This window comes from Hyaena hyaena, unplaced genomic scaffold, assembly GCF_003009895.1.
Source record: "Hyaena hyaena isolate Hyena2069 unplaced genomic scaffold, ASM300989v1 scaffold_127, whole genome shotgun sequence".
Taxonomy (NCBI): Eukaryota; Metazoa; Chordata; class Mammalia; order Carnivora; family Hyaenidae; genus Hyaena; species Hyaena hyaena.
In genome coordinates, this window is record NW_024080758.1 from 1577527 (window position 1) to 1592722 (window position 15196).

General features: G+C 40.7%; 1 protein-coding gene across 4 annotated transcripts in view; it reads left to right on the forward strand.

Moving 5' to 3' along the window:
• The window catches only part of CATSPERE (catsper channel auxiliary subunit epsilon), a 151842-nt gene that overhangs the window by 24465 nt on the left and 112181 nt on the right, over window positions 1-15196 (forward strand). For all 4 annotated transcript variants that reach the window (XM_039237502.1, XM_039237501.1, XM_039237505.1 and 1 more), the window contains exon 6: window positions 14445-14469. In XM_039237502.1, the coding sequence (XP_039093433.1) occupies window positions 14445-14469 (25 nt within the window). The remainder of the gene's footprint in view (window positions 1-14444; window positions 14470-15196) is intronic.

The following is a 15196-nucleotide window of genomic DNA, read 5'->3' on the forward strand; positions in this document are numbered from 1 at the left end:
TTATGTTTACTGTGATTACTTACATTTATATTTATGAAAAAAATTAATGTGCTTTCCTTTTATCTGCTTAAGACCCTTTACATCTTTAGAATATTTTAATCCTAATCATGCCTCAGTCAATATTGTCATTCTAGTCAGTTCTTTTCTCCTTTTTTCTTGTTCTTTTTTTCCTGATTCAATTTTCCTTCATACTTGTTTCAAAATTATGAATTGTATGTCTATCTTACATGATACTCCAATAATTTTAGATGTATCAAGTCTAAATTTAACCAATACATTTATTCTTCTCTTGAACAATATAATAATCTTTTGAATACTTTACTCTGATATTATACCTCTATCAGTTTTGTATGCCATTATATTCCATATTTTAGCCCTAGTTTATTTTTACACTCTCAAATTTGATTACTCTACCTGTATTTTACATTTATACAAGAATTTTTCTTATGTCTCAGTGCTACCTGAGTTTATTTCTCCCTGAAATACTTTGTTTAGAATTTCCATTAGTGAGAAAATCGGTCAATAATAAATATTAAGCTTTTGTTTGTCATGAAATGTTTTTATTAAATTTTATTCCTGAAAGACATTTTGATGGGTAAATAATTTTAGTTTCATGGTTATTTTCTCTCAGATTATGAAAAAATTTTTCTACTCTGTTAATTTGATATTATTAATCATCAGTATAGTTACATTTCCTTTGTAGATGATTTCCACACACCCCCTCCCGCCATGGTTGCTTTTGAGATACTCCACATTTGCTAAAAATTTGCTGAGTTACTATGATTTATGAGATTATAGTAGACTGACAACTATACATACCTATATAATCATCATGTGAAATAATATATAGAATTTTTCAACCTCATCAGAAAGTTTTCTTTTACAGTCAATCTCTTATCCCTAGAGGCAGCCACTGTTCTGATTTACATCACTATAGCTTAGTTTTCCATTCTTGAATTTTACATAAATGTAATTAGAATGTATGTACTCTTCTGTGTCTGGCTTCTTATCTTCAATATAAGACTTTTGAGACAAAGCCATGTTGTTGTATGTTTCAGTAGTTTGCTCCTTTTTATTTTTAAATAGTATCATTATATAATTATACCTCAATTTGTTTTTTCATTCTTCTTTGCGGTTGCATATTTGGATGTCATCCAGTTTGGACCTTTTATGATTAGAGCTCCTATTGTAAATTTTTGTACAAGTCTTTTTGCAGACATTGATTTCAGTTCTATTTCTGAGATAAAATTTCTGGATCATGGAATAGGCAAATATTAAACTTTGTAAGAAAAAGTTTAAAAAGCAATTATTTATCAGCAATGTATGAGCATTCCAATTGTTCCATATTTTTGCCAATATTTGGTGTTTTCATTATAATGGCAATTAAATAGTATGTCATTGTTGTTTATATTTGCATTTCTTTGATGACTAATGATGTTCAGTATCTTTTCATGAGCTTATTGGCCACTCCCAAATGGTCTTTTGTAAATTATAAGTCATTTACCTACTTTTTGTTTGGGTTGTTTGTCCTTTTACCATTAATTTTAGCATGTCTTTATACAAGTCCTATGTCAGATATATGTTTTGTGAATATTGTCTTCCAGTATATGGCTTGCCTTTCCATTTTCTTAATGGTGTCTTTTTATATGCAGAAATTTTAATTTCAGATGAAGTTCTATTTATGTATTTCCCCTTTAATTGTCAATACTTCTGAGTCTTAGAAACCTTTGTCCACTTCAAAGATATGAAGATACTCACCTCTATTCCCTGTCATTTCAGGGGCGCCTGGGTGACTCAGTCGGTTAAACGTCCGACTTCGACTCAGGTCATGATCTCAGAGTTTGTGGGTCCGAGCCCCGCGTCAGGCTCTGTGCTGACAGCTCAGAGCCTGGAGCCTGTTTCAGATTCTGTGTCTCCCTTGATCTCTGACCCTCCCCTGCTCACGCTGTCTCTCTCTCTCTCAGAAATTTAAAAAAAAAAAAATTAGAAGTCTGTCATTTTAGCTTGCATATAGATCAGTGGTCGACCTCAGTTTATGTTTTGTGAATGGCATGAGGATGGGTCAAAAGTTTTTTTCCCTTATGTTTATATAACACATGTTATGGCATTATTTGTTGAAAGAATTTTTTCCCCACTGAATAGCTGTTTTACATTTGTCAAAAGTCAGGGGCGCCTGGGTGGCTCAGTCGTTTAAGCACCAGACTTTTCATTTTGGCTCAGGTCATAATCTCGGGTTCATGGGATCGAGCCCCAGGTAGGGCTCCACTGTAAGCATGGGACATGCTTGGGATTCTCTCTTTCCCTGTCTCTCTGCCTCTCTGTCTCTGTCTCTCTCTCTTTTCTCTCAAAATAAATAAATAATAATTTTTTAAAAAGTCAGTTGACACTGTAAGGTCAATTGTTTCTGTCGAGACTCTATCCCATTTTATTACTCTATTTGTCTCTTGTTAATGCCAATACCACACTTTCTGGATTATTCCAGATGACTTTTACATTTTAAAAACAGACACTACCAGTCTTCTAGCTTTACTTCTACTTGTTAATAAGGACGTTTTTCAGCTATTTTAAGTTCTTTGCATTTCTATTTAAATTTTAACACCAGCTTATTGATTTCTACTAAAAGGATTCTGATATTTTGATTGGTACATTATTGAATTTCTAGATCAAATAGGGGAAAATTAACATTTTAATATATTGAGTTTTCTAATATGTGAATATAGTTAATCCTGTTGCTGTAAAACCTTTTATTTTTTCAAAGTTATAAAGGTTTCAGTTTAGAAATCTTACACACATTTGTTAAATTTAGCTACTGTAGATGGTGCTGCAATCTTTAGTTAACAAACGTCTTTACCCGTTTCTTGTAAAAGTCAATGTCTTTCCCTCCAAAGTTCCTCTTCGGGTCTGTGGCTTGCTCTTCTCTGTTGTTTTGATTCTATCTAGTTGTTAGGTTATGCTTCACATTGGACTTTTTTTTTCAGCCAATCAGTTTTTATTTAGATATATCCATCTAAATCCTTTATTTTTTCCTCAACAGTGCTTCTTATATTACAGTCTTCTCACATTCCTTTTTCTTCCTGAAGTATATTCTTTAGGGGTTTCTTTAGGGAGTATTACTTAGGGATAAATTTGTGTAGCATTTATGTCTCTGAAATGTCTTTTATCCTCATTCTTTTTTTTTTTTTTAATTTTTTACATTTATTTATTTTTGAGAGACAGAGAGAGAAAGAGCACAAGTAAGGGAAGGGCAAAGAGAGAATGAGACACAGAAGGCAAAGCAGGCACCAGGCTCTGAGCTGTCAGCACAGAGCCCGACATGGGTCTCGAACCCACAAACTGCGAGATCATGGCCTGAGCCAAAGTCGGACGCTTAATCGGCTGAGCCACCCAGGTGCCCCTATTTTATCCTCATTCTTGAAAAAACAGTTTCTCGGAGAATACAGTTCTTGGTTGGTTGCTGTTTTCTCCTAAGACTTTAAAATTATTCTCTGCTGGGTCCTGCTGCTGCAGTTGGAAAGTCCACTGTCTCATAGCTGTGTCTTTTAGGTTGTCTGTGTTTTTTTGTTTAAAGAACTTAACTTTGCCCTTGGTGTCTCACTATTATAGGTTTCTTTCTTTTTTTTTTTTTTAATTTATCCCACTTGTGATTTATTGTAGTTTCTGAATCTGAAGTTTAGGATCTTTCATTAATTCTGAAAAAAACCAGTCATTATCTTTTCAAATATTGATTCTCTCTCATTTTCTTTTTTCACTTTAGATTTTCATAAAAGATATATATGTCACCTTTTCATATTGTCCTTTTTGACTTGAAGTATTTTCATATTTTCTATCATTTTGTTTTCCATGACTCATTGTAGACTTTTTTTCAAAATTTTTTTTCAGTTTGCGAATTCTCTTATCTATGTCTAAAATTTGTATTCACTAGGGGTGTCTGGGTGGCTCAGTCGAGTAAGTGTCTGACTTTGGCTCAGGTAACATTCTCACGGTCCATAAGTTCGAGCACCAGTTGGGCTCTGTGCTTACAGCGCAGAGACTGGAGCCTGCTTTGGATCCTGTGTCTCCCTCTCTCTCTGCCCTCCCCCACTCATACTCTGTCTCTCTCTCTGTCTCTCTCTCTTTTTCTCTCTCTCTCTCTCAAAAATAAACATTAATTTTTTTTAAGTTTGTATTCACTAAAATCCTGTCTAGAGGCAACTGCCATAGTATATGCTGTTCTGCCATTATTTGCATTATTGCATCCAGAACTGGCTATATAATTTGTTAGACTGTAGAAGACTCTTGTTCAAGAATCAGAAGAAAAATAGTGTTAAAAGTTTTAGATATAAAGCTTTCCCTTTCTTCCACAGTCACTCTCTATCAGTCATAGTGGGGGGGGGCTGTTTTATTTTTTAATTTTTTTTAATGTTTATTCGTTTTTGAGAGACAGAGACAGAGCGTGAGTGGGGGAGGGGCAGAGAGAGAGAGGGAGACACAGAATCGGAAGCAGGCTCCAGACTGTGAGCTGTCAGCACAGAGCCCGATGCAGAGCTCAGAGTCACGAACTGTGAGATCATGACCTGAGCAGAAGTCAGATGCTTAACCCCCTGAGCCGGGCGCCCCTTGGTCATTGTGTTTTTATTTGTAATTAATGTCATGCTCCCATGGACATGCGAATACTCTTGGGCCAACTGCAGACCCTCGTAATCACTTGATGAGTCAGTGTGTGTGCAGTCTGCTAGCTGCCAGCAGCCATTGGACCACTACCTCATGCTCCAGCCAGAGACGGTGTCTGAAGAAGTCAAACCTGGTATCTTTCCGTACAGCGGCCTCCCCATCTCAACCTATAGCAGATGAGCAACTTATGCACTTGAACACACTAGGTGCCCTGATTGGGGGTGGGCAAGAGACTCACTCCAGCAGAGAGGAGGCCTCCATCTGCCATAGCACAGTGCTGCCACCTGGTGGGGAGGAGGGCAGCTGCTGCCATGCCTTACTCCAGATGCCACAAGCTGCATGAACCCTATACTGATCCTCTCACACCTGGGCCCTGGCCCTGGTCCAGGGTGAAGGCAAAAGCAGTTTTCAGGACAGGAAGTGAGGAGGGTAAGACCAGGTGGGACCCAAGGTACCAGGGGATGGAGGAGTGAGTGGCCAAGAACCTGTCCTGTGGAGGCAGACAGGCAACAGGAGGCAGGACTGCATGAGCCAGAGCTCCAAGTGCATGCTTCATTGTCCCATCATACTTCACATATAAAGTACAAGTTCAGAGATAAATTTATTAAGAAATTCAAGACAGAGATTGCAGTGGATTAAACCTCAGGTGCCAGGCCCTGCTGAGCTGCTTGAGCCCTGGGCTTTCCAAACCTATGGGTTGTTTGACCCCAAACCTGAGTTCTGACTCTGAAGAGGAGAATTCATGGAACAGTACCATGTTATCTAAACTTTTGCTTTATTCTCAATCTCTCTCTTTCTTTCTCTCTCTCTCTCTCTCTCTCTCTCAGTCTCTCTCATGAGAAGAGAGAAAAGAAAGGGAGAAGAATCCAGGTCATGTTCAGGCTGCTATCTTTCCCAAATTTATGGTGAGCACAGGTCTTTCACCTCCTTGGTTAAGTTTATTACTATTTTGGGGGGTGTAATTATAAATGAGATTGTTTTCTTAATTTCTTTTTCTGCTGCATTATTAGTGTATAGAAATGCAACAGATTTCTGTATATTAGTTTTGTGTCCCTAAACTTTCCTGAATTCACTTATCAAGTCTAGTAGTTTTGGTGGAGTCTTCAAGATTTATTATATACAGTATAATATCTGGAAATATGAGTTTTACTTCTTCTTTCCTAATTTGGATGCCTTTTCTTTCTTTTTCATGGCTGTGGCTAGGACTTCTAGAACTACGTTGAAAAAAGCAGTGCGAGTGGACATCCTCAGATTTTCACCATTGAGTATGATGTTAGCTATGGGCTTTTCATATATGGCCTTTATTTGTTGAGGTATGTCCCCTCTAAACCTGGTTTGCTGAGAGTTTTTATCATGAATGGATGTTACACTTTGTCAAATGCTTTTTCTGCATCAGTTGAGATGATGATATGGTTTTTATCCATTCTTTTGTTAATGTGATGTGTTAAGTTGATTGATTTGCAAATATTGAGCCACATTTACATCCTGGGAATAAATCCCACTTGATCATGGTGAATGATTTTTTAAATGTATTGTTGGATTTGTTTTGCTAATATTTTGTTGAGAATTTTTACTTCTGTGATCAGACATATTGGCCTGTAGTTCTCTTTTTTCTTATAGTGTCTTTATCTGGTTTTGGAATCAAGGAAATGCTGACCATATGGAATGAATCTGGAAGCTTTCCTTCCTTTTCTGTTTCTTGGACTAGTTTGAGAATAGACATTAACTCTTCTTTAAATGTCTGCTAGAATTTACCTTTAAAGCTATCTGTTCCTGGACTTTTGTTCATTGGTTGTTTTTAGATTACTAATTCAATTTCATTGCTGGTACTCAGTCTGTTGAAATTTTCTATTTCTTCTTGATTCAACTTTGGAACTTTATGTTTCTAGCAATTATCCATTCCTTCTAGGTTGTGCAATTTGTTGGCATATAATTTTTCATAATATTCTCTTAATGTTTGTATTACTATAGTGTTGGTTGCTATTTCTTCCCTTTATTTCTTTTTTAAATTTTTTAATGTTTATTTATTTTCGAGAAATAGGGAGAGAGACAGAGCGTGAGCAGGGGAGGGGCAGAGAGAGAAGAAGACACAGAATCTGAAGCAGGCTTCAGGCTCTGCGCTGTCAGCACAGAGCCCAACGTGGGGCTCGAACTCACAAACTGCGAGATCATGACCTGAGCCAAAGTTGGACACTTAACAGAGTGAGCCACCTCATCCTCATTTATTTCTTTTTTTAAAGTTTATTTATTTATTTTGAGAGAGAGCAGGAGAGGGCCAGAGAGAGGGGGAGAGAGAGAATCCAAAGCAGGCTCTGCACTGCCAGTGCAGAGTCCATTGCAGAGCTCAAGTCCATGAACCGTGAGAGCATGGCCTGAGCCAAAACCAAGAGTCAGACACTCAACTGATTGAGCCATCCAAGCACCCCTCTTCTCCTTTATTTCTGATTTTATGTCAATGCTTTCTCTCTTTGTCTTTTATTTTAGGTTTATCAATTTGATTGATCTTTTCAAAGAACCAGCTCCTGATTTTATTGATCTAGTCTATTATTTTTTAGTCTTAATTTATTTCTCCTCTAATTTTTATTATTATTTTCTTCTACTGGTTTTGGGCTTTCTTCTTCTTTTTCTAACTTTAAGGTTAGGTGTAAAGTTAGCTTGTTTATTTGAGATCTCTCTTATTTTTTGAGTTAGGCATGTATTGCTATAAAGTTCCCTCTTAGAGCACATTTTGCTGCTTCCCAAAGATTTTGGACTATTATAATTTCATTTTTATTTGTCTCTTTGTATTTTTTGATTTCCTCTGATTTCTCAGTTGACCCATTTGTTGTTTAGTAACATGTTAGTTAGACTCCATGTATTTGTGTTGTGTCCTTTCCAGATCTTTTTTCTCATGATTCATTTCTAGCTTAATACATGGGAAAAATGCATGATATCATTTCAATCCTTTTTAATTTATTGAGACTTGTTTTGCTATATAACAAATGATCTATTTTGGAGAATGTTCTTTGTGCTCTTGAAAAGAATGTGTATTCCACTGTTTGAGGATGGAAATGTTCTGAATATCTGTTAGATCCAACTGGTTTAATTTTTTTTAATGTTTTATTTATTTCTGAGACAGAGAGATAGCGTGAGCAGGGAAGGGTCAGAGAGAGAGGGAGATACAGAATCTGAAGCAGGCTCCAGGCCCTGAGCTGGCTGTCAGCACTATTATTGTCTTATTGTCCATTTCTTCCTGTATGTCTATTCATGGTTGCTTTATGTATGTAGGTGCCTCCATATTGGGTGCATAAATATTTATGAGTGTTACGTCCTCTTATCACCTCTTATCTTATTGTTCCTTCTATCATTATGTCATCCTTTTTCTCTTGCTAGTCTTTGTTTTAATGTCTCTTTTGCTTGGGGCGCCTGGGTGGTTCAGTTGGTTAAGCATCTGACTTTGGCTCAGGTCATGATCTTGTAGTTAGTGAGTTCAGACTCTGCGTCAGGCTTTGGATACTCTGTGCCTCTCTCCCTGCTCCTACCCCGCTTGTGTGCACACACGCTCTCCCTCTCTCTCTCTCTCTGCTTCACACAAAACATACAAATAAACATTTTTAACAATAAATAAAGTCCATTTTGTTTGCTATAAGTATTGTCACCCCAGCTTTCTTCTCACGGCCATTTGCATGATAAATGATCTTCCGTCCCTTCACTTTCAATCTGCATGTGTCTAGAAGTCTGAAGTGAGCCTACTATAGGCAGCATATAGATGCATCTTTTTGATAATCTATCTAGTCATCCTAGTTTTTGGACACAAATGATTGGATCAGGTTTTTTTACATTGAAAGCAGTTATTGATAGGTGTGTACTTACCACCATCTTGTTACTTGTTTTATGGTTGTTTGTAGTTCCTCTTGGTTCCGTTCTTCTTCTCTTGCTCAGTGCCCCTGTGGCGTGATGGGGGTTTTTAGTGATATGCTTGGATTCCTTTCTCTTTATTTATTGTGTATCTATTCAAGGTGTTTGATCCGTGGTTACCATTAGGTTCACTAGAACCAGGCGCTTCAGGGATGTCTTCCATGTGGGTCACATATGCCCTGCTGTTGTGGCTGAGCCACATTTGCCTTCAGTCCAGTCAGCCACATTGGTCCAATTTTGCCTTTTTTGCCCCACACTGGGTGGAGTTTGGTCCCTGTGTTATTAAGGGACTGGTCCGGGGGCGCCTATGGGCTTGGAATTGGGCAGTGTCAGAAGCCAGAGCAGATGCCCGCCCTCAGCTGCAGTCTCTCCAACCTACAGGGCCCTCTCCCTGCCTTGTCCCAAAAGGCCTTCATGGGTGTGTGCATCTGCCAGTTAGACCAGATGCCTTGCCCCTTTCCGTCTGCTGGGGCTGCGCCTGCACCAGCCTACAGCGTGCTCGCCTGTCCCTAGGGAGGCTTTTGCTGGTAGATGGAGTTGGCAGGGAGACTCCAATGTTGCCCCCTGTCGGTCTGCAGGGGCTGCAGTCACGCTGAACTGTGGGGCTTTCTTCCAGTGCTGCCCCTGGGAGCTTTTTGTTGGTGAGTGGGGCCACCGTCAGACCCCACGCCTGCTCCCCACACACGTGCTGGAGCTGCAGCCACCCCGGCCAGCAGGGCACTCTGCACCGCCAGCTATGAGCTTCAGCCCCTGGGGCTAGGGGGACACTGGTGCGCGTGTGTGGCTGGTTGTCCTTCCCTCTCCCCAGGGCGGGAGTCATTTCGGAGTTCCACCGGTCCCTGCTCAGGCTGCTTGCAAGGTGTGTGGGGGCAGGAGCCACTTTAAAGAGACACCCGCCACCGTGTGGGGCGGGTTGGATGGGGGGATGCACAGGAGAACGTGGGGGCGGGTCATGCAGTGTTAGCAAGATACGTGGATCGTGTTCATGCTGGTTCCCACAAGCATCAGCTGTCTAGGCTGGTGGGGGGCAGGGAGACAGTGCCTGCCAGCTCTTCCTTTCTGGAGAAGCCTCCTAGAGGCCCCTGTCCCTCCAGGGCACGTTCTGAGATGCATAAATAAATCTATACCTCGGTAAATAAATCTGCCATATGCCTTGGGCGCTTTCCAGACTGCTGCTTCTATGCGTATCTTGGCCGGGTTGTTTATTGTGCTGGCCCTTTACGGACGGGGCCTCAGGCTCCCGGTGCACTCTGGCTCTCCCTGGCTCTCCTGGAGCTCAGCCCACTGATTTTTAAAGTATTCAGAGGTAAGCCCTGCTGATTGTAAAAGCTCATGAAATTGAGCCTCACTGGTTTTCAGATCCAAATACTTCGGGTACTCATCTTCCCAGTTTGGGTTCCCCGTGCCTGGGGTGCCTGGTATAGAGTCTGATGCTCTCGCTTCTCCATGCTTGTGCTGTCCCTTCCGTTTGTGGGTGACTCACCAGCGTGCTGGGGTCCCAGCCATGTTCCTGCCCTTCCTATCCTTTTCGGCGTGGCCTCCTCTGTATGATTAACTGTGGGAAGTCTGTTCTGCTGGTCTTCAGGTCGTTTTCTGTGTGAGCAGCACTCCTGTGGCTGTTATCTCCGTGTGTCTGTGGGATGCGGTGAGCTTCGAATCCTCCAACTCTGCCATCTTCCCAGAATTCTACATCTCTTTATGTTGTCTTTCCATTACAGTTTTTAACACTTTGGTCCTTTAACCTGTATACTAAAGATAAGTGGCTAACACACCACCTTGTTACAATATTAACATGTTCAGAATCTCATTATATACTTACCTTTACTAGTGTGTTATATATTTTCATGTTTTCTTTTTACACTAATTAGAGAACTTTTATTTCAGCTTGAAGAACTCCTTGTAGCATTTCTTGTAAGGCAAGTCTAGTGGTGATAAACCCCCTCAACTTTTAATTGGTTGGGAAAGTCTGTCTTGCCTTCATTTCTAAAAGACAGATTTACTGATAAAGTGTTCCTGGTTGGCAGTTTTTTCTTACAGCACCTTGAATATCTCACTCCCTCCTGACCTCTGAGGTTTCTGCTGAGAAATCCACTGTCCACCTAAGGGTGATCCTTTGTATGAGAGGTTTGTTTTCTCTCCTCCTGCTTTTAAAATTATCTTCTTTGTCTTCGATTTTAGATAGTTTTATTATAATGGCTGCCGAGAAGATCATTTTAGATTGAAAGTTTGGGGTGACTTAGCTTTGTGAACTCAAATATCCAAATCTTTCCCTAGGTTTGAGGAGTTCTCAGCCATGTAGTCTTTTTTAAGATTTTCCTTCTCTTCTCTTCCCGGGACTCCAGCAATGCATCAGTTGTTTCTCCTAATGGTGCCCCAGGCTGTGGCCATTCCTTTTTTATTCTTTTTTTTCTTCTTGCTTTTTTGACCTGGGTAATTTCAAATGACTTGCCTTTGAGTTCATTGACTCTTTCTTCTGTTTTGTCCAGTCTACTGTTAGAGCTCTTTTGTAAATTCTTCAGTGTAGTCATTGTATTCCTCAGCTCCAAATTTTCTCTCTCTGTGTGTGGGAGCGCACACGCATGGGGCGGGGGGGGGGGGTAGTGTGAGTGTGGGTATGTTTTAATGGTTTCTATCTATCGAACTTCTTGCTTTGCTCTTCTTTTGTTTTTCTGATTTCATTCAGTTGTTGACCTTTGTTCTCTTACAGCTCTCTGGTCCTCTTTAGAAACATTATTTTGAATTCCTTTTTACAGTATTTATGTGTCTCCATTTTGGGGGGACCCATTACTGGAATTTGCTGTGTTCTTTTGGTGGTGTCATGATTCCTTGATTTTTCATGTTCCCTTTGGCCTCACATAAGTGTCTGCGTATTTGAAGAAGCAGTCACCTCTTCCAAACTTGGGAAGACTGACTTTGCTCAGGAAAACCTTCACCCGTGGGTGGAGCTTGCAGTGTCCCCCAGGTCTAGTGACGTAGGGCACCTCAGGGGCATGTGGCATCTTTGGGTTCGGGGGGCATGATGTCTCATTAGGTCAGGCCCCTGGGGTCCAGAACATCAACAACTGTGTGATACTTGGCAGGTGCTATGTAGTGTTCACAGCGGCCACAAGGGCTGTTAGCATTCCCTGCAGCTTCTCCAGGTCCAATGGCTAGGGACCTGAGCAGGAAGGGGTAGTGGCCCGAGCCAGGTATGTGCACGTATTTAGCTGTGGGGGCTGCTATAGATTTCCGTGTGCTGGTAGGGGACAGTTTTAGGCACACACAGAGTGTTGAGGGCCAGGGCCAGCAGCAAGGGCCAGGCTAAATGTGGGCGTGCAAGCAATTGTAGGAGTCCTGGCCATCTGTCTGTATCCCTGTGGCTGTCGTGCTTCACCACAGATAGGGGCACAGCAGCGGAGGCAGTAACAGTAGACAGGGCCAGATCGGGACTTACAAACAGCTTTGACCTTTGGGATGACTTCCCAAAGCTGCAGGGTCTTGCCACAGACATGCCCAAGGTAATGGAGCAGGTAATGGGAGTGCATAGGTGCCTCAAGGTGCACCTACGGAGGAGCCAGCCCTAAGCACCTGCAAAGGGGTGGAGTAAGCTGTGGTGCTCTAGGCTGCATCTTGCACTTGCACAGCCGCAGAGGCTGAAGCCAGCTGCTGGTACGGATGCCATTCCCTGCCAGCGGTGAGGACGGGGGTGGGAGAGGCCTCAGGCATCTGGGACCTGTAGATGCAGACACCTGTGGGGTAAAACCTCGGGAAATCTGCAGGGTCCTTGATGGCCACGCTGACCATTGGTTTCTTCTGCAGTGAAAGCTTCTAGGTCCCTGTAGAACCAGGTCACTGAGGAGCTTGGTTGCTCCCACTGTGTGGTCGATACTGGTGGTGCTTGCCTTTCTTCCGTGTTTCTGGCCATCTCTATACATCTCAGCTTTGATAGCGTCGGGGTGAGGTGAAACCTAAACAGGCCTTTCGTGCAGTACCCCAAAAGGTTGCAGAAGCTGGTCAGTTGCCCTGCTCTCCCTTTCCCGGGGAGGGGAACTCTACAGCTGGTGAGTTCTCTCTGGGCATGGAGCAGTGCCAGCCTGGCAGATGGGATGATTAGGATGAAATGAAGGATTCTTCCTTCCCTTTTTTGTACAGTTGCTCTCAAGTTTTTGTTCTACTTCCTCGAAGTTTCTTAAGTGGACTCTCGAGCTCTCCCAGAACTGTTTCTGCTTGTAGATAGCTGTCTGTTGATCTTCGTTGGGAGATGGAGGCTGGCTGCTTCTCCTGTACCATCTTGGTGACATCAGCCTCTTCTGTTCCTATAATGATCCCCTCCCAGTCTTTTTGTTTGGCTTTTATGATCTTTCCTTACCTTAAATGGCAGCTCCATTCAGCTTTCTTTCCTTGGCTCTCTTCTCATTCTTCAGTCTGTGCACCAACTTAAGAGAGGCAAGCACTGATGAAGATCCAACAGAATGCTGCTAATATCATCTTCCATGGAAATCAAGGTTGTTACTTTAACATCAACTGACACTGTTTCTCTGCAAGTTTACTTTTAATAAGCTTTTTAGTATTAATACTTAAGCCTTTCTCATATTATCAGTACATTTCTCCTTTTGCCTTTAAATTTTCCTTTCCAGACAGACAGGTAACTGACTCAGCGACCCACTTCTGTTCTTATTTCCTGTACCTCTGACAAGTAGCATAACACAGGGCAGACATACCAGCCCTGGAGCTAGGTATCTTTTTTATCAACCTATTTCTTTGTGAACACTTAGCACATTTGCCTATCAGGATTTATAGTACTTACTTTCATTTGCTTTCTAAAATCAGATTGATTGTATGGGGGTATCTGGGTGGCTCAGTCAGTTGAGCATCCAACTCTTGATTTCAACTCAGGTCATGATCCCCGGGTTGTGGGATCGAGACCTATACTGGGCTCCATACTGAGCATGGAGTCTGCTTAAGATTCTCTCTCTCTCTGCCCCTCCTCCCAGCTTGTACTCCCTCTGTCTCTAAAAGCACATTTTATTTATTTTTATTTCATTTTATTTATTTTAATTTTTTATTTTTTTCTTTCATAGTTTATTGTCAAGTTGATTTTCATAGAACACCCAGTGCTCATCCCAACAAGTGCCCTCCTCCATGCCCATCACCCTCTTTCCCCTCTCCCCTACCTCCATCAGCCATCAGTTTGTTCTCAGTATTCAAGAGTCTCTCATGGTAAAAACACATTTTAAAAAACTAGAATGAAATCAGGTTGAACATATGAACTATTGTTTTCATTGTATGGTCTCAGAAACTCACTGCATACATATTTATTGATTCCCAAAATATCTTCTTTTTGTTTCATACATAATAATGTACTATGCACTGTGCAGCAATCAGCAAATAAAAGAACTTAGTCCTGAGGCATTGACATTGAGAGATTATCTGATAAAGAAAATACAGATCTCGTTAAATGAAAACATCACTTTCTAAAAAACATGCAACTTAACATACAAATAAACGTCCCTTTTGGAAATTTTACATTGAAAGGCAGCTAATAAAGAATTTGCACTGCTAGTTGATGAGTTTTCGACATAAATTACAGCATGTAAGTACTCTAGCCTTTCTTAGGCAGAATGATCGTATCGCATTTTTAAAGATTGCTCATGCAATTTTGGCTATGTGAACTTGTAATATTATTAAGGCAGCATGCAGATTCAAGATTCTCAGCCTTTTGACATGTGAGAATCAGTCATTATATTTAATTATAGACTTAAGTAGCTTCTTAAACATTTAGCATTTAATTGTTTATGTATTTATAATGGAAGATAAGAATATTGAAAAACTTAGAAACATGTACATTGAAAGTGAAATATTCAAACTAATATTTAGCATGCTGTTTACTAACGTATGATTCCTCTTTCTCCCAACAGAAGTTTGTTTCACAATTACACCCAGGTAAAACATGTTTTAAAATGTTATATATCCTTCATATATCACTAACTGTATTATTTTCCTCTAATCCTTCATGTTACCCAGAAGGAGAATTTTCCAAGGTAATTTTTCAACAAAATCTGCTTAGAGCAGGGGTACTCTCCAGGATGTCCATGAGCTGTGCCCTTTCCCAACCACATATCTGTGTGAGGATAGATTTCCCCCACATACTTCCACCAAACAACATATGCCAACAGCTTGAATGTAGGAGCACAGATGATAATTCAGCTGTCTTCTATTAAGACAGGTAGTACAGACCTTTTGTAATGTAAAATGTCTGCTTTTCTTTGTTTTGGAAAATAGTTCTTTTTTATTATAATATATGTCCTGGGGACACCTGGAGTGGCTCAGTGGTTGGGCATCCGACTTCAGCTCAGGTCATGATCTCACGGTTCGTGGGTTCGAGCCCCACATTGGGCCCTGTGCTGACAGCTCGGAGCCTGGAGCCTGTTTCGGATTCTGTATCTCCCTCTCTCTCTGATCCTCCCCTGCTCATGCTGTCTCTCTCTCTCTCTCAGAAATAATAAAACATTTAAAAAATTAAAATATATATATACGTATATATATATACGTATATATATATATGTCCTGTTAACCTTTTATGGGTTTATTGTAGTTTTAAAAATAAATTCATAAATGTCTTTACATCTTTTTCAGTTTTGTTACATGGTAAATATTGATAGATCTGACC